This window comes from Eutrigla gurnardus, assembly GCF_963514095.1.
Source record: "Eutrigla gurnardus genome assembly, chromosome: 17".
NCBI lineage: Eukaryota > Metazoa > Chordata > Actinopteri > Perciformes > Triglidae > Eutrigla > Eutrigla gurnardus.
Genome location: NC_139928.1, coordinates 22,044,723 through 22,069,346, shown reverse-complemented (window position 1 = coordinate 22,069,346; position 24,624 = coordinate 22,044,723). Strand labels below are relative to the sequence as shown.

The 24,624-nt window shown below is 44.4% G+C and overlaps 2 protein-coding genes across 6 annotated transcripts in view; both read right to left on the bottom strand.

Moving 5' to 3' along the window:
* col22a1 (collagen, type XXII, alpha 1) overlaps nucleotides 1-17,984 on the bottom strand; it is a 42,865-nt gene extending 24,881 nt beyond the window's left edge. Inside the window, exons 1-17 of one of the 5 annotated variants that reach the window (XM_084032052.1) lie at nucleotides 17,259-17,984; nucleotides 14,963-15,112; nucleotides 14,320-14,886; nucleotides 11,056-11,136; nucleotides 6,869-6,980; nucleotides 6,134-6,257; nucleotides 5,598-5,873; nucleotides 5,417-5,497; nucleotides 4,204-4,320; nucleotides 4,035-4,079; nucleotides 3,871-3,933; nucleotides 3,642-3,680; nucleotides 2,186-2,239; nucleotides 2,024-2,077; nucleotides 1,889-1,942; nucleotides 470-523; nucleotides 341-385 (exon numbers count right to left, since the gene is read on the bottom strand). In XM_084032052.1, the coding sequence (XP_083888178.1) occupies nucleotides 341-385; nucleotides 470-523; nucleotides 1,889-1,942; nucleotides 2,024-2,077; nucleotides 2,186-2,239; nucleotides 3,642-3,680; nucleotides 3,871-3,933; nucleotides 4,035-4,079; nucleotides 4,204-4,320; nucleotides 5,417-5,497; nucleotides 5,598-5,873; nucleotides 6,134-6,257; nucleotides 6,869-6,980; nucleotides 11,056-11,136; nucleotides 14,320-14,886; nucleotides 14,963-15,053 (1,857 nt within the window). In that variant the 5' untranslated portion in view covers nucleotides 15,054-15,112; nucleotides 17,259-17,984. The remainder of the gene's footprint in view (nucleotides 1-340; nucleotides 386-469; nucleotides 524-1,888; nucleotides 1,943-2,023; nucleotides 2,078-2,185; nucleotides 2,240-3,641; nucleotides 3,681-3,870; nucleotides 3,934-4,034; nucleotides 4,080-4,203; nucleotides 4,321-5,416; nucleotides 5,498-5,597; nucleotides 5,874-6,133; nucleotides 6,258-6,868; nucleotides 6,981-11,055; nucleotides 11,137-14,319; nucleotides 14,887-14,962; nucleotides 15,113-17,258) is intronic. The other 4 variants (XM_084032053.1, XM_084032054.1, XM_084032055.1 and 1 more) reach the window with 4 other exon arrangements.
* A 3,138-nt stretch (nucleotides 17,985-21,122) lies between these two features.
* Nucleotides 21,123-24,365, bottom strand: LOC311027838 (uncharacterized protein). Its single transcript, XM_084032005.1, has 2 exons — nucleotides 24,260-24,365; nucleotides 21,123-22,689 (listed from the first exon to the last, which is right to left on the bottom strand). The coding sequence occupies exons 1-2, from the start codon at nucleotides 24,272-24,274 to the stop codon at nucleotides 21,601-21,603; spliced, it is 1,104 nt and encodes a 367-aa protein (XP_083888131.1). The 5' UTR covers nucleotides 24,275-24,365; the 3' UTR covers nucleotides 21,123-21,600.
* Nucleotides 24,366-24,624: the final 259 nt, after the last annotated feature.

Genomic DNA, 24,624 nt, shown 5'->3' with positions numbered 1-24,624 from the left:
CAAAAGCTTTCAGTCGGCCTGAATGAGCTGCATTATATAGCCAAACGCCCCCCCACAGGATCCCAGACAGGAAGTGTGGCGAGTGAATCAAGGAAGCCACATCTGTTTGCAGGATTACGCCCCTCAGTTCTCCGTTCCTCCTCTGTCAGAGGTTAACCCTGTGGTCGGGAGGTTTGCAGTATGAACACCAGTCTGTCCAGATTCAATCCATCTGATATGTTGAGAAAACACGGAGGGGGAAGTAAACGCTTGACCCCGTCTCGTCCCTCAGCAGCTACGATACGTTAAGATGCTGAACCCCTAACCGCTGCAGTCCTCATATCAAAGAACGGGTACTTACCCTGGTTCCCGGAGTTCCCTTTTCACCTTTTAATCCCGAATCACCCTACAACAAAATAATGTAATTCATAAAGAATTATGTCATCAACCATTCAACATCAGATCTCAACTGAAGTCTATTAATACTCACAGAGACACCTTTAGGTCCTGGGCCGCCGGCAATCCCTTCATCCCCTTGAATTCCCTAATAAAGATGAAGCAACATTTTATTAGCAGAGAATTTAATGACTCAGCACTCTCCAAAAGTGTTACTCAGCGAAGAAACTGCTGAGTCAGAGGTGAATCAATGTGAGAAATAGTAACCTGAACTCCCAAAAAAAGAAGCAGCAGTTGTCAGTGGCATGACTCCCCCCCTGGGAGAACCTTGACCTTTGACCTCTGACCTCATGCACTGTCTTTCTTCCCATGCGTAGCTGCAGAGACGTGTCTATCACTGATATTGTATGTGACAATTAATCAGTTTACTGTCAGGTTTATTTTGAAAGCTTAGTTTTATGACCTTGAGGGGGTATTTCTGTGTATTTTGGCCTCTTTAAAGTTCTAATTAGATCGCTAATGTGTTGTAATGAATAATGTATTCAGGCCTTCCAAGAGTGACATTTTGTAAATGTCACAGAGAAGAAGCACAGGTGTAAATAAAACGATTAATGATGGCTCGGTGTCGAGGCTCGCTGGGAAACTGGGATAGAACTGATGTTATTGATGGTGCTGCTGTGAAATGGGCCTTTTATTCAGTAACATGAAGGCGGTCAGGTATCTTCCAGGTTCAGGCTAAACGCCTGCTGGCAAACATTATTTGAACTAAAACTAAAACTAAAATTATTATTTATTTATTGTATCTATATGAGAGCAGAAAAACTCTAAAAGGTGCCACGCCCTGATGAATTCATATCAGTTGCTAACTAGACAGCTTAGCTAGCTAGCGTGAGTTGCTAACTTCTCCTGCTTGTGCTAGGTGGTTAGCAAAAGTGTTTTTGTGGAAATTGAATTAAAAAAACACACATTGCACAAAACATTGTTAAAATATACTAATTAAGCCTGGAGCAGCTTAGGGACTATAATTATAATAAGCTTTAGGGTTAATAGTAATAGGCTTCTATTGGACAACCTGATTTAGTTTGTGTTTATGGCGATTACTCACACATTTGAATAGTTTAGGTCAAAGTAGGTCAAAGTTAGTCCGCTGCCATGAGAACAGCATTTCCCTGACGGAGTACTGGCTCTGTTTTTATTATTCCCTCCAACTCGGCACTGTCACAGTCCATTGGCCAAACCTGAGCCAGCGCTCCCGGCTCTTTAACAAGCTGCTGCTTGGTCCGAGGGAAAGTCAACCCAACTGCCCTCCTTTCACGCAGGAAATCGATAACAGGCTGAGAGGTAATTGTCCAGAAAAACGTATGTACGCCCACTAAATAGAACAAGTGCGTCTCTGAGATCGCTGCCAGAAACAGGCAGGACTAAATGTAGCCCCCCGTTCCCTCCCCACATCAACATTATGATGAGCCAAATGTTTACTGGCTTGTGGAACGGGAAGACCACATTCACCCACCTTCGATCCAGCTGGACCTGGCAGACCAGCACCACCAGCCAGTCCTCCTGCACCCTGAACACAGAAAAACATCCAGATGAAAAAACACACAACATCTCACAAACCTGAGATATTTCAAACACATTTACGACTTGCTTTGTCTCCTTTGTCTCCAGGTAAGCCGTCGATGCCTGGCACGCCCCCGAGTCCCTGTCAGGTGATCAGAAACGCATCGTTAAACACCAGAACGCCACGTGAAGATTACAACATAAAAGATCAAATCCAGCCTCAAAGTCCGGGTTTCCACAAGTTCCACACCTTCTCTCCTTTAAGTCCAGGAGCACCTGTCAACCCTATCCTGCCTGAATCACCCTGGAAACAGAAGAAAGTGTTTAAACTTCTGTATAAGACGTAAGCATGCAGGCTGGACCGGCGTAACCGGGGCGACGGCGGTAGCGTGCTGTCAGAACATCAACCTGGTGAATGGGATTAAGTAGTCGGTGGATGGAGGGTTAATGTAGAACGGATTCATTAATGGACTTGATTAACAGTTATAGACATTTGGACAAAAAGACAGGATTATAACACAGAACACACAGAAACACACAGAAACGTTTAGGAGCCAGAATATGTGAACCAAGACCCAGCTGTGATCTGGTACACCCAGGAGTTAGTCTGGTCCCACATCCAGACAAAGAGGACCTTTGCTGCCGTCCCAGCGTTGCACTGCTGCTTTTGTGCACGATGATGTCATACACTTTGTCGAGGAATCCCTCGGAATTCAAAGTGAAAAGTAATTACTGTTAAATTACACAGAGCTACGAGGTCCTGCCCACCGCACGACTTCCCTCTGCTTCAATAAACCACTTTACAAGTCACAGAAGGTCGCCCTTTAATTATTTCAGGAGCTTGTAGCATTTTAACCCACGTCATTTTTATTTATTTTAAATCACAGAGATTAGGAGAAAGGGCTCCGCTCTGCTGCAGCCTACAAAGAAGACATTATCTATACGCTAAAAGTTGCAATTAGATGCAATGGAAGCCGGATGAGTTCACTTTCACCCAACGTGACTGGACGACCGACTTACGTCACGTTTTTGCTTCAGCTTTAGAATGGGTTTTTTTTTTTAAACAAATTGCAGCCTTCGCCAGTAGAGAGTGAAGACAGAGTGGAAAAAATGAGAAAGAAAAGCTCTGCATTAAAGTTTGATTTAATGCAGTTTTATCAAACCAGCAGCAGCAACTATACAAGATGAAAATCAATGCATTTGTTCGGCTGCGTTGACATGAAAATAAGAAAGCTCCCTACTGTGCATACTCCTGTATTATTAAACAGTAATGCCAGATGCATTTCAAAACCACAACAAGTAAATAACATGAATAAAATTTAAAAGGTCTGCTCTTTCAGACCTCTTGTGGCCATTTTTTAGTTTCCCTCTCTGGTCAAAGATTCATGCCAAGGATTTGGACTCGAGGACTAAATTATACTGTGCGAGTCCCAGCTGGCACCTGCCAGGCATGAAGACAGGCGACGCATTCATACAGACTGGGTGGGCATCCATATACGTATAGGCCCCGCCCACTCTGTGGTCACCTGTCCTCTAATTCTGACGTTAACAGCTGGCCGCTCCCTGACAGCAAAGAGTCAAAGTAATCCATGCAAGTAGAGCAAATACAAAGAGAGGAATGAGAAGAAAAGGTGTGTCCAGGTTTTACATGCATATGAAAATATGCACGGAGACAAAAACATGCAGGAAGAGCAGCGTTCACTTACCTTCTCACCTCTGCCCCCTTTGACAGAGATTACTCTGCCCTGCAAATAATTAATCGATAAGGATCAATTATTCATCGAGGCGGTGCAAGAAAAAGCAGATGAAATATTCGCTGGAAGGCATGCAATCTGAGATAAATGTAAAATGTGTGTTATAGTTTAACTAGAGGAACTGGAAACAGAATTCTGGCTGCGATAAAAGGAACGCTTGTAAATGTGGAAGTTTTCATACAGTTTCTCCTTTTTCTCCTCTGATTCCCGGCGGTCCCAGAGCACCCTTAGAGCCAATGCCACCCTGAAAAGTATCACACAGTAAAGCAGAAGAACCGACAGCTCTGTAGCAAAATGAAATCCGTAGTCACACGCAAGCTAGTGCTTAAGGTAAGTGTAGATGACCTTTTCACCCTTAGGTCCTGCGACACCCGGCGCACCGACCTCTCCCTGTGAGAAATGAAAATACAGACGTCTTTCGAAAGCCGCTTTAAAAAAAAAAAACGGGTTCCCACTCATGTGTGAAAATAATACTAGAGGGGGATAAAGGCCGGTATGATGCGGTGGCTTTTACCTGATCTCCTGCAGGGCAGGAGCAGTTCACTTGAGGGCCTCTTTGTTGCTCGGCAACAGTGGGTGTCGGAGTGGGGATCTGCACAGGCGGCGCCTCCGTGACAACCTTCTTAGGGCACTGAAACCATAACATTTACAGCGTTAGAGTAGTATGTGATGAGCATTCATATGAACCCACTCTGGTTTTGACAATAAATGGCTTAGAGTGGAAGACATCAGCATATCTCAGCTGTGACTGCTTTTTAAAAAGTTAAAATAGTTTGACTTTTTGGAGAGACGAGAGATGAGGGGCGAAAAATCAATACCACTCTGAGCATAAGTATCCAGTTCTTAATGAGCATTTCCTCTTTATACTAGTCGATCTTTCATTTCTGATGTACATGAGCGCTTTCATCTAATGATATTTAAGAGTTTATCTCCAGGTCATGTGACTTCCTCTCATTGGTGGTTTACATTGTACAGGTTTGATATTTGAACATAGCTCATCCCTCTCTTAGCAAGTCTATACTTTAACTACGGCGCCAAGTTTAGGACTTTAGGAAATGGATGCAGCGTTGGAAGCAAAGAATTTTTGATTTCCAAGTATAACAAGATCCAGATCTTCCAGCAATCTTCTGGCTCGATTGGCCGATAGACCTTTAACCCCGCCTCCCGGCCCTCTGTTTGGTCTTGTTCTCCGGCTTCATTCACATGAACAGCGGAGGGGGAATACATCGCTAATTACTGTATTTACAACTTTTAGAATCCTTAAAGTTGATTTACCTCTACAAAAAATTTAAATTCTCCTTCCCAAGTGTAAATCTATTGGGTAAAGTAATTTTGGGCCTTCACGTTTACTCTCATCTAAGTGCTTTAAAGGCAGAGTTGGTCATTTGGAAAAACCACACAGACTTTGAACACATCGCTGAACCGACATAGTCCCGCCCCCTTTCCGCCAAACGAGTGTTTGAGATCCGGAAGTAAGTATTGACCGACATGTAGGACATCTAATTATTTTCTTCACCCCGACTGTTTTGATTGGACGAGGTTTTGACAGTCCTGCCACGCCCACAGATGTCATTATTAAAATGTTTTTATTTTAGAGCATTTCATGTATTCATTGCTATCGGTACTTTAGGAGGATTTCAAGTAATCTAACAGAAAGTGTTTCTGGATGGCATCACCTACTCAACCTTTAACTAGGAAACCTGCTGGGGATAAAAGACGGTACTCACAGGTCCGTGTGGGATATCACAACAGGTCTCCAGCTCCGCATGCTTGGAGTCGCAGTAAATCATCATCCTCTGGAGGTCAAACTGTGTGAGACACGGAACTGATGAAAACACTTCAAGACCTTTTTGTTCTCAAACATCCCGATAGATCTGACGTTTCTCTCCATGAGTAGTAAAGACTCACGTCGATCGGCACGCTGTCGTACAGCCTCTTCCCGATCACAGTCTTGCCCTGGATGTCGATGTCCTCCCGGTCCTCGATGGGCAGCGTCTGGATGTGTTTGCAGTCCAGGTACAGGGACACGGACTTGGCCTCCACGCTGAGGGCGATCTTGTGCCAGCTGCGGTCGAAGAGGTTGTCGACCTCGGGGTTCTTGAACACGGCTCTGACGGCGTCTTTGGTCAGGCCCACGGCGTTGTACTCCACGCCCTTGTTCTCGCCGTCCAGGCGGATGGACACCTGGCGAGCCGGAAGGCGGGAAAATGTTTACGACAGGAGCCGAGAAAGTCCGCTAAGTACATTTACTCAATTACTGTACGACAAGTTCTTGCATGTTTATGCAAATTTGAACTTCTACAAAGAAATACATGATATTATGAGAGTTTAAAACTTTAGTTTCAGTTTTTAAATAATTGGGCCTTGCCTTGAAAAAGTGTCTGAAGTGCCAAATCCAGACACACATGCAGCAGCCGAGTCACATTTACTTTCGGCCGACCCACCTGTGGGATTCCATATTTGTCGTAAACCTGCCAGAGGTACCAATCTTCACGCTTTGAGGTTTTCCTGAACTTGAACGTGGTCACGAAGGCGTATTCGTCTGGCAACCCTTGAGGAAACACATCCCTGCAGAATAAAAGCACGTTATTATTCCTTTATAACGTAAACGGTGCTTTAGTTTTACTTGTGTGATAAACAGAGTTACAGTTTGGACTTTAATTTACAAACTCAAACTCAAACAGTGTCTTTGTTTCGTCAGAACCACTTTGTCTATATAAACGCTTCCTTCCCTCCTACGTTGCATTATTGTGTTTATGAAACATTTGCACACAGTTATACATTTAACATCCACTGTCTCACGTCTTTTAATACATTAAGCATGTTTTCTACTGTCACTTTACCTTTTTATTAACTGTTTTAGTTGTTTTTTAACTGTTCATTTGTTGTTCATAGTCTATTATTGTAATTTGTATTTTACTACTGGTGCTTTTGTTATTTGCACTTCCCTTTTTTGCTGCTGTTACCCTTTAAATACCACAATGTGGGACAAATAAAGGATATTATTATTATTATTATTATTATTATTATTATTATTATTATTATTATTATCTTATTGATTGGAGCCCATGAGCTAATTTCTACCCGAACAGCTTTCTCTGAGCCTCGACTTTAAAAATGCCATCTTTCCAAACATTTCGAAGAAAAAGCGTTTCCAGTCCAACGGCGTGATCACTTACTCCGTTTGCTGTACGATGGGCATGGTGCCGAGGCGGACGTAAGAACTCTGGCCCTCATCCACTCTGGTTCCCAGAATATCTCTCACATTGAAGTACTCCATCAGGTCGAAGCCTGCAGCAACACAGTACAATAGCCATAGTTGGACTCGAGGCAGTCTCACACACACACACATACACACACACAAACACACAAACAAGCACACAGGTCTCTCAAGTCCTGAGGTTGAGTTATGCTTTGTCAGAGTTCTTCTTGCTGGGGTCTAATTGGGTCGGTCCCACCTCACCACCTGCAGCCGATGTTTGTGACTTTTTGGATTGAGTGTGCGTGTTTGTGTGTGTGTGTGTGTGTGTGTGTGTGTGTGTGTGTGTGTGTGTGTGTGTGTGTGTGTGTGTGTGTGTGTGTGTGTGTGTGTGTCGCCCTGCAGCGTGTGTGATTCAAAGTGGTCCAACACATGGTCGTATTTAGTGAGGTTTTTTTAGAAAAGGACACTCCCTTGTACAACAAACAGGCGGCGTTGCCATGGCGATGGCAGCAGCATGAGAGCTACGTACAGCCAGCGCTAACGCTTGCACCCGTCTGTCCAGCAGATCTCGCTGAAAGCTGGCGGTTATAGGACGAGGGTGAGGATAATGTGATGTTTTAACACCAACACACACACACGTCGTCCAAAGAGGAAACGGGAACATTAAAGGTGACGTGAGTGTGTTAGCGGAGGTCGTTAGAAACGCCTGGAAACAGCTGGTGTGACACATAATGTCATTAGCTGCAGAGTTGTCTGTCAGTAAAGTGTCTCAGGTTAGGGATAACAAATAATCCGGATGCCATTTATTCACATGAGGTTGAACAGTTACCTGCACTGGCCAGTAGATGGTGCTGTCTCTGCTTTAGCTTAATATCTAACCCTGGATAAAGATAAACATCAATGGGGATGTTTGTCTTTAATGTTTTGGGTCTTGTTGAATAAAAGTGCAGGTTTTAAAAATGAATGTCTGTTTCATGTTAGGTTTAAAGCTTTTTTCCAGAAGCCAAAGAGACACATCTGTTATTGTAGCAGGTTGTTTTCTTCTTCTTTCTTTTTATATATAAATGGTACCTGCATTGTCTCCCCATGTTTAAAACCAAAGGACACACTCATACTTGCCAGAACAAGCTGAATACATGCAGCTAAAGGACGAGACCTTTTCTCAATCAGAGCAGAAATCAAGGATTTTCAGTGACCAGTGATGATGGTTTAAGTGTCGGTGATGCTGCTTATCAGTGGAAGGGCTCTTTGCTCGAGGAAGCCATGCAGCTGTGATTTTTATTTTCTTTTTACTGGCCCCGGTTTCTCCTCGTCACCACGCTCGCATCGTTTCTGTGGCCGTTCTGGAGGCCCGTCGCAGCACAGAGCTGTAATTTAGACTGGCAGCGGATAACATATAATCAACCCCAAAAGTTATTTTGGACAGACGAAAAAAACGACCAATTGGGCGATCTGCGGGAAAAGCCAGATGAGTTCACTGACTGGGAAAAAAGGCGACACACACACATTCTTTTGATCAGAGCAGATGGCAGCCGTTGTGCAGCAGATAGCGAACGCAGAGCCACAAAGATCAGACTAGACAGCCCGGTGATGAATACTAGTCTCCTCCAACCGCAGGTCTGTTGGCTGTCATATCGTAATCAGTGGCGAGGTGGTTTCTGACATTTCTCACGGAGAGTTGCGCTCTGCACCGGCGAAGAAGAACAACTTGTCGGGGGTAATTATAAGCGGGAGCATGCAGCTGCTGCTGCTGTAGAGATAAATACTGTTTGTCTAGCGCTTTCTCCAGCATGTAGAGAAAACGTCTACGTGCTCGCCCGCAAAAAGCTGCAAAATACACGTCACGAAAATACATTTGACAACGTATGTCTTAAATCGAGGCCGCAGTTTACAGACTTTTTGGGGAAAACCCCCGTGACATCTTTGTCATGTCAGCGAGCTCCGGGACCTCAGACCGCCGGTTTGGGGGTCAACGCGGGTTTGACCGCGACACAACAATGTGTTCAGGTGGAGAAAATCAAAGACGGTGCCAACATCCGAATAGGAAAAAGAAAAGTAAATGTTTTGCTGCCGATCCAGAATAATGTGACTTCAAATGTTTATCGTAGCACTTAGGGAGACGTGGTGCTCGTAGCTAAATGTTAAAAAAAAACTTACATTTTAAGGTGTATTCAACAGTAAAATAGCTTTTTGGTTACAAGAAAAGATTTTCTCATGTTGTCTTCCAGTCACGGAAACACAAAGACTCAAATGATTTATCACAATTAGAGGGTTTTACAGCGAATCCGACAAAGTGGCACTAAGAAAACATCAGTGGGTTTCAGTGATTTATCTAAAGTTTGTTCCAATTTCTCTGCGGTTCAGAGGAAAAGACATAATTAGCATAGTTTGCACTCGCCCCATTCGCTGTTCTTTAACTTGAGCGTAAAGCTCTGTTATCAAAACTCTAACTGTAAAGCAACAAAGTGATTTACTTTTATTATACGAGTATTTTCAGGAGACACCGGAGCTACGAACCGAACACTGGAGACATTTTTAGGTGAACTAAAGGTTACAATTAACTTTCATGAGCTGAAAACACACTGTAAAAAAGGGTTCAAGACGACAGAGGCAACGTTGCCGTGGCGACCTGTCAATCACAAGGTAGCAACTCCTGAAAGTATACCCTGCTTTCTGGTCTGGTGGTCTAAATGGACCATAATGTACTAAATGAACATCCTGCTGGATTGAAGAAGACTTGAAACTAGAGGTTGAGACCATAAACTCATGTTTACAATGTTTACTGAGATAATACATCAAGAGAGAAGTAGGACCATTTTCTCATAGACTTCTATACAACCAGAGAGGAGTCGCCCCCTGGTGGCCAGCAGAGAGAAGTAGGACCATTTTCTCATAGACTTCTATACAACCAGAGAGGAGTCGCCCCCTGGTGGCCAGCAGAGAGAAGTAGGACCATTTTCTCATAGACTTCTATACAACCAGAGAGGAGTCGCCCCCTGGTGGCCAGCAGAGAGAAGTAGGACCATTTTCTCATAGACTTCTATACAACCAGAGAGGAGTCGCCCCCTGGTGGCCAGCAGAGAGAAGTAGGACCATTTTCTCATAGACTTCTATACAACCAGAGAGGAGTCGCCCCCTGGTGGCCAGCAGAGAGAAGTAGGAATATTTTCTCATTGACTTCCATGCAATCGGATTCCTTTTACTGGCCATTAGAAACATGTAGAGAACACACAGGTTTGGTACTAAATAAACGGACTGTCTATGAAACCCCACATATCAGTTGATACAGGTTATCAGGTGCTGACCTGAAAGAGTCAAACTTTGTCAAACACAGCTTTCTCCTCTCTCACGTATCTGTTTCCAACATAGCAGGAGTCCAAACAGTCATCTGTTTTTTCTCTCAGTGTGATGGATGTGGGTGGGAGACGCAGACAGGAACTCAGATCCCCCAAAAGACGCTCTTATAATAACATCTGACCCTTCTGGTTAAACGCTATTCAGGAGTTCTCAGAAAACGTTTAACACGGCCGCTCGGGATATGAAAAAAACATGGAGGACTAGTCATGTGCTTCACTCGGTTACCGACTAGTTCTACAGCCGGGCTTGAAGATCGCAGCTGCATTTAAGAAGAAAGTATACATTTTCCCTCCTAAAATGAAACACGCTTTGCTTGGTGTATAGAAAATGTGAAGCTACCATCAACAGCCTGTTAGCTTAGCATAATTACACAGCATTAATACACTTATAATTAGTGATCTTCTCTCGACAAGAAAGAAAAAAAGGCCTTTCAGCCTGAAATCTGACTTTGGGACCAACTTTGTTTGACTTTGAAGGGCCGACCAATTTATTTTCATATCATGTGGAAATAGATGGTAGTCAATGGCTGCTGTAGACTGTATACAAAAGACAATTCAAAAAGTTTGCAAAATAGTTAGCTGTGATGCAACGTGAAAAGCAGGTCAGTTCAAGTCTATTCAGAAAATTAATTTTGCGGAAACAAAAGTAGTACTTTTCGAGTCATGAATAAAACCAATTTGGTTTCCAATCAAACATAGATAGAGTGAATTCAGGCTGAAAAAACAGTCTAAATCTTTTCATGTAGAAAAAGAAAAGAAAATCTCTTCATGAAACAAACGTGTGTAGGAAACCTCGTGGTCCACGTACCTGGAACCTCTTGGAGACCGTGACTGGTGCTGTTGGGCTTAAAGCGGTCGGGTTGAACCTTCATGTTCGGACACAGGACGTCTGAGGAGAGAGGGGACGGAAGTTCAGTTAGTCAGGATGGGACAACGTACAATAAATGGTATTGTTTTGTGACGAGAAGCCGTCGTGTGGGGTGTCAGATGACGAAGGTGTGAATTGTTGGATTGTTAGTGATCTCATTGAGTCTGGTATGTGATCCTGATGTCTGGGCCAGTGCGTGGTTCCCTCCACAGACCCACGCAGCAGCAACACTTTTAGATTCCCACTCACGCATATTTCCGTCACGGCGATGACAGCGAGAAAGGCAACACCGGCAGGTTCAGGGGGGTATTTCTTTTCTATTTGTGTCGAAGATGCCAGCTAAAGAGCGCAGATGTGGATCCCGTTGAGTTTACTAGATGTCAACATTGGAGAGATTGACGTTTTAACGGGGCCGGTTAAAATCAACAAACGATTGCTGTTGAAATCTTTCCACTTCGTCCGGACTTTAATACCTCAACAACTATTGGATGGATTGCCAGGAAATTTAGCACGGACATCCATTATCTCCCCCTTGAATTTGAATTTAAATAATAGCTTTTGTTTTGCATCTAGCATCATTGAGTTCTATTTTAGCTCCACAATCACACATTTGCCTCAGAGGGCTTTGCAATCTGTTGATGTTGTGTGAATTACAACATAATCAATCAGGTCAGTGCTTCACGAGCTACTTTACTTTATGATGAAATACCTGCAAAACATCCCATCGACCTCGGCTGTGCTTTTATGTTTAGTGCTACCTGCCAACTACTAGCATGCTCACACGCTAAACAAAGAAATGTCAGCCTGTTAGCATTAGCTAAGCATTAGCTAAGTGTTAGCGTCATCTTGAGCAGGTTAGCATGATGGTTTTAGCATTCAACTCAAAAAGGAGCTGCTGCTGGTATGGCTATATACTCTCAGTCGTGTCTAAATGTCATTTCAATAAGCAAAAGTTCTATTACTTCGTATTTGAGATGAAAATCGGAGTGAATAAAAGCTTGATGTTTACACACCACAAAGACACATGTTTTGTCATTTTGGTGACACAAACCAGCTGGAACAGCCGGCTTTTATGTGAGAATACATTCCGCTCTAAATAGAAAAAGCAAGGTCTTGTCCCGCTCACTAATTGGTGCATTCAGGCATATCCCAGATCTATCGAGACAAAATCACATCGTTGATTAGCTGTGATCCTATCATCTAAATATTATCTGTGCCCCCAAAATATCACAGCGAGACGCTCTTACATCCCTCATGGATCAGGAATCTGCCGAGACGTCTTCTATCAGCCATCACAGCTTTAAAAAACGTCCTGTCGGAGCGGCTTTTTGACCTTTTTGCTGCGTTCATTAGGGAGCGATGCTTGTGTTTCAGCTCTACGAAGTCCAGACCGAGCCTAACACAGAAATCCAAGCAGCTAATTAAACGGCGGTATACTCCCATACTTGTGGCGTTATCTCCCTTTCACCTTATTTATTTCTAATTCCGGCTGTTTGTCCTCGTTTGTCTCTGGTTTGCCATAGCGTGAAATAAAAAAAAAAGGAGACATTTCTTTTCCGTCTTTAAAGTCTTTTTTAAAGTGATAATTGGAGATCTCAGAAAAAGATACATGTTTTTGTTTTTTATTGTTTATAAAGAAGGCGAGTCTACCAAAAAGTACCATTCTGTGAATGAATGGAAGTGCGTCATTCTGGGTTTTTTTAAAGACGCTGTTGTTGCGCAGCCCTGAGACTTTAGCATGTCAGATGAGTGAGCTACTCCCTGCACTCGTGGCCCTTGAGCTATAATTTCAGGATCCGGCTGCAAGTTAAAATGGAAGGTCAAAACCCTGCCTTTGGAAATGAATGACTCAGGTTCATAGTGTCAGCTTGAACACTGAAACACCTGACAACCAGCACTTTCTCATTCAGCCTGGGTCTGAAACATATTTAATTCATACTGTTGTTGAATTTAAAACAAAAAAACACTGCAGGAGCTTTGATGACAGAAGTCTCCGTCACCGAGGTCATGCAAGTTCAAGTGTTCTAGCAAGGCCACGCGTGCTTTAATAAGTCAATTTTTAAACATATATATTAAAAAAAAGGTGAAAACACTCAGCATGGACGTGGAGTCACCGCACCTTCCCACTTGAAACATTAGAGCTGTAATTTTCTGGGTGAAAATAACTTGTGACTCGCTCAGTGAGCCAGTTGTGCCGACCACTGATATACTTAGAGACTCACTCCTGCTGATTGTAGAGATTACAGAAAGAAAACATTGGGACTTTCTGTAAATTTAGCCTTTTGGTTAGCGCTCTGAACTCCCATGCACAGCCCGTTTTACAATATAGAACCTGCATTATTAGTTGACAGATTCAAAATCTATGGAGTCAAGGTGCAAGGTCAAAGGTCAGTGGCTTTAAAATGACCACACTGCAAGATGATACGCTGTTAAAAAAAAAGAATAAAGGCGTTTTAAGAGAATCAGACGAATCTCTTCTTTTTTGCTTCGTCAGACATGACACATTTAGAGGCAGATTAAAGTGACAGTTGTGAGTTTGTCTTTGCTCATCCGTGTGCTAAACCGTGTAATCATGTCTTTTTTTTCATTTTTTGGATTTACTGTTTGCGGCTGAGACCCATGGCATCCTTTCTCTTTCCTGTCAGGCTAATTTTAGGCAGGAATTTAAGTGCTGGAGTGCAAAGCATCCATCTTCTCCACGAAAAAAATGCTCAAGATATTTCTCCACTTCTTGTCCCAGCTGCTGGACACGCGGCTGTGTTTTAAAGCCTATTTCAGCCAATTCATTCGGCTGTGTAAGCCTCTTTCTAAGCCGATGTGCTTGTGCTGGATTTTCAAGTGAAACTAGTGGCGAAAACAACCGTTGAGGTCAGATTAAGAAAGGCGTCCCGGTGCTAAACACCTCTGCAGTCAAAACGGCAGCTAGCCCACAGAAATGTCCCGGTTAGAAAACTGTCATTTACAAGTTTTTGCTCGCTTCATAGTCATATGCCATGCCATGATAGCCACCGCTATGCTAACCCCACCCCCTCCAAACCTCAAAGAGCTGCTGTGGTCGGGGGTGGGGTTTTGTGGTGAGGGTCTTTCCTCCAGAATAGCATTTAAACTGGTTAAAATAAGAGTTTTTGATTAAGTGCACGTGCTGGGTGAGGCAGCCTCTTCAAAGTAAAAGCTTCACACAGAAGCCGACAACGGCCGACTTACTCTCGCACAGCCGCCGCCTCAGCCGGCCCCGGATCTTGTCGATGGCGTTGAAGTCCGTCACGTGGAAGACGTGGGCGTTCTTGGGCTCGGCGGCGATCTCCTCCAGCTCCACCTTCAGCGCCTCCCCGATGCCCACGGCGAACACCCGGATGCCGGCCGCGGCGGCCTCCTTGGAGGGCTCCAGCACGTAATCCTGGCTTCGGCCGTCCGTGAGGAGGATGGCGACCCGCTGGATGCCCCTGGCTTTGGGCCTGGCGCCGCTCTGCTCCGTGAAGATGTTGGCGGTGGTGTAGCTGATGGCGTCCCCGGTCATGGTGTTCCCCCCCAGGTAGCGTATGTTGCGGGCGGCTCGCTTCACCTCCTCCAGGGTCCGGTGGCGCCCCAGGGTGAACTCGGTGGTGGGCCTGTCGCTGTAGCGGACCACGGCGACCCTCGTCTTGTCCGGAGCCACGTCGAAGGACTCCACCAGGTTGGCCACCCATTGCCGGATCTTCTCAAAGTTCTCCTTCCCAACGCTGGACGAGGTGTCCAGGATAAACGCCAAGTCATAGTGGACGTTTTTACATCCTGCCATGAGAGAAATACAGGATTTAGACACATAAAAGTCAGCTCAATATGAGAATGTTCTTTTTAATGATCTTACCTGCTCTCTGAGCTTCCACTGTCTCGCCGGAAAGAGTCATGGCCAGGATGACCAAGACCAGCGTGATCCTGAATCCCAGTCGTAATCCCATCTCCGCCTCGGTTTGGGTCTATTAGTTTCAGCTTATTACCACCATCAAAGCTCACCAGTCTGTGGAAAAGGTCAGAGGAAACATCAACAAATAATATTACATGTCTTCTAGCAGGAAGTACAACAGACCTTTAACACATTTTACAATCTTAATCCTGTTTGCCAAACAGGCTTTCTGATCATTTCTCTCCAACAGTGAAACTAAAAGTGGAAGTTAAAAAAGGTTGGCTGCTGCCACATCTCTGTATCGAGAAGGGGGGCTGGTGGGAAGCAGATTTGGGATTGCATTTAGCACTTTATGTATATCATGAAACCGGGCACCAACAAGACAAAAAAATAAATTGTTGAGTAAATCTGTTGTTCCTGGTTTGAATATCAGATGGCAGGAACCATTCTTCAGGATGGATCTTCTTAGGATGTGATAATTGAGCCTCAGACTGAAATACACAGCAGTAAGTCAATACTCCATTAACAGAAAACTGGACTTAACAAAGATTCTTACAACTTGCTGTCAAACATGACAGTGTAAGAACAAAGCTAGGTGTCCCACCACGCTGATGATTTCATCATCTCTGGTTGTCATTTGAGAGCCGCGAGAGTGAAATCTGTGCAGCTTTGATCCACCAGCGTGTCTCCGCTTGATTCATTTATGAGGCCTTTGTGTCTGGGTGGCACTTGACGGTAACGTGTCGTATAAACACACAAAACTATTCTTGCTCTCGTTGTACAGCAGTGGTTGTGTGACTGACCGTAGCCATAACATCTCGTCTTGACTGGTGTCTCATTGCGGGGGGTCACTGTGCAGGATGACGCAAGTCTGAGATATGCAGGCAGTGGAGTGGTTTACCAGCATCCACCGCCTTCCTGTGCCAGATGATATTTCTGTTGAAGTAATCGTAGTTGTTTTCGAGGCAGAATATGTTTAAGGAAGACTTTGACAATTTGGAAAATAACTTTATTTCCCCCACTTTGATCAAACATTAGTTGAGAAGATTTATAGCACTAAATATGAAGTTGGACCCAGGAGACTGTTAGCGTAGCGTTAGCGAGTATTCAACAGGCAGGTAAGGTGTTTTGAGAAAGTGTGAGTCATCCTAACTGGCCAACCAAAAATATTAAACAGTTTGCTGCAGCAGAATGTGAGATTAGCTGTGGACAGACACAAAGGTGCACACTCACTCACTCACAAACGCACAAGCATGCACCCAAATACACGATTCTCCTGGCAAAGATAATTAATTCCCATCCAAAGAGGTAATCCTTTAAATGGGAGGTTTATTATAAATAATATAAATTAACATTAGAATGTTATGTGATCCAGTTCTACTGTATTTCTCCTGTTTTGAAGATGAATATTTGCCATCTTTATAGGCTATTTGAGAGTTTTATTTTAGTTGTTTTCGATGGTAAGGTCACTGTGAACTGTGAACGTGCATGTGGGAGTAATAGAGCAGAAAATGATTCCAGGAAAACGGTCGATTTACAAACACTAACCTGTTGATTGTGTCTCAGCCCATGAAAAGGAGAGTATTATTCATTGTGGGCCAAAGCAAAGTGGCCTCCAGATTTTTTTTCCTTATCTGATCCTCTATTTCTGCTACATGCTTTTTATTAATGAGCAGGATCGGCTCGCTAGTTGAATCACTCTAATTGCCCCCAATTAGTGTGCATTTAAAATCAGAGAAATTTAGCCCAGCGGGACTTCAGTGGGAAAAAAGAAAAAAAAGCTGCTGAATATGATTTAGATTCATGCACATAATCCTTTTTACACAACTTTGCACAAGTCTAACATGTTGTAATTTGTCTCTATTTCACCTCTGATTGTATTTTAATATTCTACACGTCTATAGAGGATCCGAGGCAAAGCTAAAAACAAGCTGTCAGCATCTGAACCTGAAGCCAGATTCCTTACAAACTGAGGGTCCGTATCAGAGGGCCTGTTTCCACTTCCTCTCTCTTAATGGCAGACCTGGGACTTCAATGTAGATGTCTAAAACAGAAGCACCACGTTTGTCATGTTGATCGAAAAAACAGAATTTTTCTCGAAGGATAGAGAAAAAATGTGTTTTGTGATAAACATCTGCCTGTGGATGAAATAAAAACCTCTTTTGCAACAATTCTACAGAATAAAAAAGTATTTTTACAGTTTTTGGAGGATAGCAGTGACAGGTGGATGACTTCATGATGCATTTGTTTTTTGTCTTACCTGTCACTTGTCAGTGTTTCTGAGGCGCGTCCCCCCAGCAGTCCCACCCTGAATCAGCAACGATTCAGCATCACAATCAGGAGATAATAATCCAAAAATATCACGCCCTGCAACGCTCCAGAAATCATAAAAACATGAGATTTAATCCAGGGTTGACAATCCAGTGTACGGTGTTGTTAAAAAGTGAGGTGAGGTGATCTTCAGACCTTGTGGATGGGGTGGACACAGTGGGAGGGAGCTGGGAGTGGGGGTGTAGAGTTTCACTGTGGGGGGGTGAAGTGGCTTCTACTGTTCTCGCTCACATAAAAAAGGCTGAGAGGCCTCTCAGCCAATTATAGACGCAAACTTTCTGGGTATTTTTATCCTTTATTTTCCCTCCTTTATGGCTGCACCCGTCTGAAGTGTTGCCCTCAAAGAAGAAGAAGAAGAAGAAGAAAAAAAAGGCACGGCACTCTTTGGCATCCGCCCTCGACTGTCCAAGGCTTTGCCACTGCGATAGCCACAGCGGAGCCGCCCTGGAGGCCCCCGGCGGTGGGCCGGGCCCCGGCGGCTTCAACCAGCACACACTTATGGAGAGAGAGAGGGCTGTAGTTAAAGTTGGAGAAATGATTACAGAACTGTGGTGCACATGCAGCGCTGCGTTAAATGTCTGACTTAAAGCTCTGTCATCTATATCATGTCGTGCTGTTTTGACAAGTTTATGTCATCTTTTTTTTCCATTCACATAAATTAAAAAAGAAGTTTCTCTTTTTTTTATTATTTTACTTCTCTTTACCTTACATACATACTTGCACTTTACTGATCATGTGGATCTCTGAATCCTGTTTAAAGTGTGTATTTTAAGTGTGAGTGTATGCTATGTGTGATGTCTATGTCTTTTTTTATTTAACCCTCTATTGCATGGTGTTGCTTCAGGGTAACATACCCATTTTCACTCATTTTCTCAGGCATAAAAAGTCATACAAAATGCTCATTTTAATCCGGAGGAAGTATAAAAAGCCAATAGTCTGTTTGTATTTGATCACATGACTTGTCCAAACCCCTTTTCAACCTCTTTTCCTCACCTGCACTCACCCTATTATTATCATGTTTCTAAATTATGTGTTGAATTGTTCAATGTTCTCTATGACAGGTAATAAAATGTGTGGAAATATTTTTTTTTCTCTATTATTTAAAATGCAATGGAGGGTTAACCTTTATTTTACCAGGAAAGTCCCATTGAGATTAAAAACCTCTTTTTTGAGGGAGTCCTGGAAAGTCTGGTCTTGAGCTACCTGGACCCTGAATTTCCCTGAAAATCTATTTTTCTTTTTGTATTTTCTTCTATTGTACTGTGTGAAAGGAAACTGCAAAATAAGAATTTGAATGCTCAGTGTGAACTATGCTTCTACTCTGTGTGAGTGACAGTAAATGTTGAATCTTGAACCTGTGGATCTACACGTGTCTTTGCTTTGATGGACACATTCAGGACGATGACTGTAATTCACTGATGTCTCTTATCATGTGCGGTCGTGCTCGCTGGCCGGAGAGGAAGCTTGAACTTTTCCTCTTTAAAAAGTGCTCCTGCTACATCAAACACATTGAAAATGACCAGAAATGCTCTAAAAAAGCATCAATATTTGAATGTCATGGACAACAAACGGGTTAGCCGTTACATCCGGGGGGCTATTTGCAGTGCTTTGCTATGTATAGGCCTCCCTGTGAAGTGGGCTGATGATTCGGGGCAGATGCACGTTATGAGCGATGGTGTCAGTCGAAGCAGCCGTCTGTCGCCTCGTGTGTGAGGCTGACGAGGTGAGCGGCTCGCAGGGTGAACGACAGGCTGCGAACGCCGCGTCGTGTTGGAGGACGCCATCTGTCATCTGATTGACAGCCGGCTTTCAACCGCCCACATCGGAAAGAGGCTCTTCAAAAGAAGAAAAATATGCTCCAAACACTCATGTGTGAATTAGTGTTGTGCTTTTTTACATTAGTTACATTCATTTTTAGTGTTTTTATCTTTATTTAAGAAAGAATAGAACCCAACATTTTGCCTTCTATGCTATCCAAGTACTGTAGAAGCATTTTGGTCATCGCCATCTTGGAGTGTTAGAACCAGTGACCGGAAGTGACCATATTTGGACTGCAGAGGAGCGACGGGTGGATCTGCAGCAACCTTACTGCATCTGGCTTCATGTGGCTTCTGGTGTGAAGCTAGCTTCCAAAATTTCAGGTAAACTTTACAGCTTAGTGTTAAAGAAATCTCGGTGGGTAATTGCATTGGTAGCATGGTAGCGTGGTAGCATGGTAGACATGGTAGCATGGTAGCATGGTGGAGCATGGTAGACATGGTAGCATGGTAGCGTGGTAGCATGGTAGCATGGTCGAGCATGGTAGCGTGGTAGCGTGGTAGCATGGTAGACATGGTAGCATGGTAGCGAGGCCACGAAGCCAAAACTCAAACTTTCAGCTTTTTTTAAAGTCCCTTTTTACAACAGTTTTCAATGACGTCTTTACAGATTGTTCTGTGTACCAGAACGTCTGGTGGGTGGGGTTAAGGGTCAACATCAGGAAGTCCAAGCAGGTGAACACGTCCAGCGAGGGGGGTAAAAAGAAATCCAGCAGATAGAAATGGCTGAATCTGGAGGACGTGGAGAACAAACTGGTGAGGATTGTTGGGAAAAGGGGCCGGTTTGAGGGAGGGAAACAGGGAACAGGTGTTTGTGGGAGGGGATGTCAGCTGATCGAGAACGAGGGCATCTAGTGGGCGGTTGTTGGATGGCAGGCATGGCCTTGGGGAGGTGAGTAAGGTCCTCGTAACAGGTCAGGTTGCATTATGGGTAACCTGTGTGAACTAATCAGATATCTCCTCCTGCTTCTGCTGCATTGATTTGGATGCTCAGAGAGCAACGCTGAATGGGTCGAATGAGCATTTAAGCATCTTTCAGCTTCTGATTTTTGCTTTTACAACTCTGCTGTTTTTGCTCGGTCTTTACATTCCCATCTTGTTTTCAGCAGCAGGCTGAGAATATTAAAGTGTTTGGAAGCTGCCTGCTTGGCTCTAAACAGCAGACAGAAGAGTTTCCCGGTGAAGACATTAGAGCGATTAGCATTTAAAGAGACAGATGTTCCCCTCAGGAGACCGTTGGAGCGAACAATGCACTCACATCCATCAACCCACGTGTAAATAGACAATAGACGTGAGAATATGTCAGTTGTGCGTTTACACCTTGTTGTACGTTCCCCGTTGATGACAACGACGATCAAAATTTAAATACAAGCCTGGACAGTTTAACATATATAACAACAATCCTTTGGTATATTTAATAAGTACTTCCTATCACAGTGATACATTCACGCTACATTCACGCTAAATGCAACCCGGCAGCTTTCACGTTGATATTCTGGTCCGACGCCTCGGAGGAGAAACTCTCAGCTCATCCTCTTCAGTGAAGATTAGAAGAGTCGAGAGAAAAACCAAAGAAGAAGAGAAACCTTTGCAACAAGACAAAGCAGACGTACAGAAACGCAATGATGAGCAAAGGTCTGATCAAAGCATCGTTCAAACTTTGAGCATCAGCCAAATCTTCCAGAGTGCAAAGCAATGTGGGTGGGAGAGGAGGGCCATTATACAGCAATAAAACATGACGGCTCCAGCTCTTTGAAAAGCAAGAAATTAGAAATAGGAGTCAAATTTTAAACATGACAATCAAGATACGCTACATCGTCATTCCTTAAGAGAGCTCAACCGTTCCGTAGACTCTTTTATTATGTGTACATTTATACATATACATCATATTTCTACTGATAAACATGAGGAGGGTCTATGAGAAACTGTTAAATTACTGAACGTTTATCCTTATGTCATTATCTTGGATGACATCACAGTTTAACTCCCTTCGACAAAGCTTACTCTGATCGGAGTACAGCGTTCAGAAATGGGAAAATCCATAACTAATGTGAAATATAATGATATGTTGGTCACACAAGGGGAATGTCAGCCAGAACCATGAAGGAAGCTGAGAAATGATCTGGCTTTATAAGAATACCACATACATATATGGACCGTTTCATTTATAGTACAAACAGAGAAATGGGTGCAAATAACTTGACAATCAGCTTCACGCTGTCATGTAAAGCAGTTTATAATGGCACAGCTTTAGAAAAGCACTTTCTGATTCCTACATGTGTTTTGTTTCTATTTCACCTGCCAAGTAAATCACATTCTATATGGTTGATGCATCCTTCACATTGCTGGTTAGCAGACTATAAACTGGGATTCTAAACCCGTTCCTGGTCTCTAAGCATGACGTCGTCCCATAAAGTCCCCGAGCTGCAGAAAAACGTGAAACATCCAATTGAATTACAGCTGGAGACGTTCCAGAGGAACTGCATTGTCATGCTTTGTGATCAAGGGTATTTTCCTCTTTAATCTCCAGTTAGAGGCGCTTGGCTTCACGCCGTCCAGCGCCTGCTCGCCGCTCCCGTCCTGGGCCGGCTGGCGATCCAGAGTGCACCTCGCAGATTGCTGACCGCAATCCTCTTGTTGGCGGCTTTTCCCGACACCTCGGCGCTCCCGGGAGGCCGCCGGAGCCTCTTTGATGCCTTTCCCGGCGTGCATCTGGACTCTCGGCGCCCTCTCCGCTCGCTGCCCTCTGCCTTGGACACCTTGGGCGAGCTTGCCTTTATCTGCAGATAATCCCCCCGTTGACGTATTTGAATTGCTCTGATCCTCTTCGAGGCATTGTGCTCTCCTCAGCCTCGGCCTCATGCTTCCCGCCTCCTGCAGGGGGGCTTTGGCGGGGTTTTGGCGAGCCGCCTCCATGCCATGTGCGGCCTGAGTCTTAACCCGGTGGGAAGGGGGTGCGGGGTTACCGCGCAGGGGAGCAGGGGTACCTCGACATACCATGCCCTCGAGGAGCTTGTCTCCGCTCAGCTCCACGGGGACGGAGCGGGTCAGCCGGGGGGTCGATGCCGTGTTTTGCTGTTGGGCTCTGAGCGGCTCGGCGGAGGCCGAAGAAGGGCACGCTGCAGCTTTTTCCAGTCTCTGCCTCACACGGGGTTTCGCCTTCCTCGCCATCGCGTCCAGCTTGCAGGACGCAGGTTTCACGTCCTGATGGACGAACTTGAGTTTCTGCCTCTGGGCCTCCCTCACCTCCTCCGGCAGCCCCAGAGGGGCGAGCTTCTGGGGGCGTCTGGGCGACGGGTTCTCGGCCTCCCTCTCTAATTCAGGCCCAGGCGGCGGGTCCGACTGCGCCGCCGTGCCCTCCTGGGTCAACGAGCAGGCCGTAAGCTGACCCGCCGCCTCCTTCCCCTGCGCCGCTGACGGATGGAGGCCAGGTGTTTTTGAATTGCGGCCAATTTTAGCCGCCAGTCTGACGTTTTGGCCGTTCAGATGCAACGTGGTATTTTTAACCCGGATGGCCGACATTTCTTCTCGCTGGGGAGCCCCCTAAACAAAAGACACACCAGGGATATCAATGTCACTGAAACCATAACGTGGCGTCTGTTTCTGCCCAGAAGGCTTTTTTTATACCGTAAAGCATGATGGGACTTACCTAATGTAACCAGTGCTCTTAAGGCGATGAATAATTTCACAACGACTTCCTGACGAGGCAGATTCTATAACGTGTTTCACTGCCAAGAAAAATCCCTTCAGCTGCTTTTTTTTTTAAATAACTCCTGTTTATTTAATAACTGCTCAGCATGAGTCCATTGATTAACTACTGATTCATATTAACAATGGCAGACTTAATCGCTTATTCAAATTAGTAAGTCGTAAATATGGTCGTGTGTTTCTAATTTTGCAAGACAAACAGTCTGCAGTTATAAATATGATTATGTAATGAAAGGCTTATTTTTGCTAAATGTTAATAAATTGCTCACAGATTTTGGAATTTGGATGAAATGCTCCATAGCTTCAGAACACTGGTTCCAAATCTGGGGGTCTGGACCCCCACGAGGGGTCAAGAAATGAGTCCTAGTGGGTCCTGAGATGGGTCTATGGATCCTGAGATGGGTCTATGGATCCTGAGATGTTCTAGTGGGTCCTGAGATGGGTCTATGGGTCCTGAGGTGAGTCTGGTGAGTCCTGGGATGATCTAGTAGGTCCTGAGATGGTCTCGTGGGTCCTGCGATGGGTCTATGGGTCCTGAGATGAGTCTGGTGAGTCCTGAGATGATCTAGTGGGTCCTGAGATGGGTCTATGGGTCCTGAATGATCTAGTGGGTCCTGAGATGAGTCTGGTGAGTCCTGAGATGGTCTAGTGGGTCCTGAGATGATCTAGTGGGTCCTGAGATGAGTCTGGTGAGTCCTGAGATGGTCTAGTGGGTCCTGAGATGATCTAGTGGGTCCTGAGATGATTCTGGTGAGTCCTGAGATGTTCTAGTGGGTCCTGAGATGATCTAGTGGGTCCTGAGATGATTCTGGTGAGTCCTGAGATGTTCTAGTGAGTCCTGAGATGATCTAGTGGGTCCTGAGATGATCTAGTGGGTCCTGAGATGATTCTGGTGAGTCCTGAGATGTTCTAGTGAGTCCTGAGTTGTTCTAGTGGGTCCTGAGATGTTCTAGTGAGTCCTGAGATGTTCTAGTGGGTTCTGAGATGTTCTAGTGGGTTCTGAAATGGGTCAATTCCTTACCAGCTGTTTTTTTTTTTTTTTTTTTTTTTAAAGCATCTGTGAATGACGTTAAACTCTTACTAAAAGTTACAACATATGAAGCCTTTACAATCCAGGTTGGGACGTGATACCAAAACATATTGTGATACAGAGAATAATTCAAGGTGGAATTTACATTTACTATATTTTAACCGATTCCAGAATGCTCTAAATGTTCAATGTGACCAGAATACACCAGTAGATTTAATAGAAAAACACTAGAGTTATAAACTCTGTATTCTTATACTGCTGTACACAGACATGTTCAACAAGCCAATCCCTCACTTTCACTTCATGCCATTCAAACTGACCAGCCCATAAACCCGTCCCAGACTAGTTGAGTGTTTGATGCTGCAGTATACTCACCGGTTTGGCGAACATCTCCTGCTTATATTGTCCAGGAGTTGATCGACTTCCTTCCTTCAGTGCCAGAGGACGATGTGGTTGTCGTCCCCGTGTTGTGTTCGCTCTGTGCCACCTGAGGCAGGTGACTCTGCAGCAACAGGGCTTTAGCTGCCATAATGTAATTATGCAGATTAGGGTCAGGCTGCAGCAGCACGGTGATCTCTAATCGTCTCCAGATTAGTTGTGGACACCGTGAGGACTTGTTCTCCTCGGACACAGAGCAACTTTGATGTTGACATAAAAAACATATGCAAGCTTTCTGCTCAGATGATTGTGGAGAACGACTCTCCACTAGATGGTGCCACAGACCTCCTTTGCATATTCGC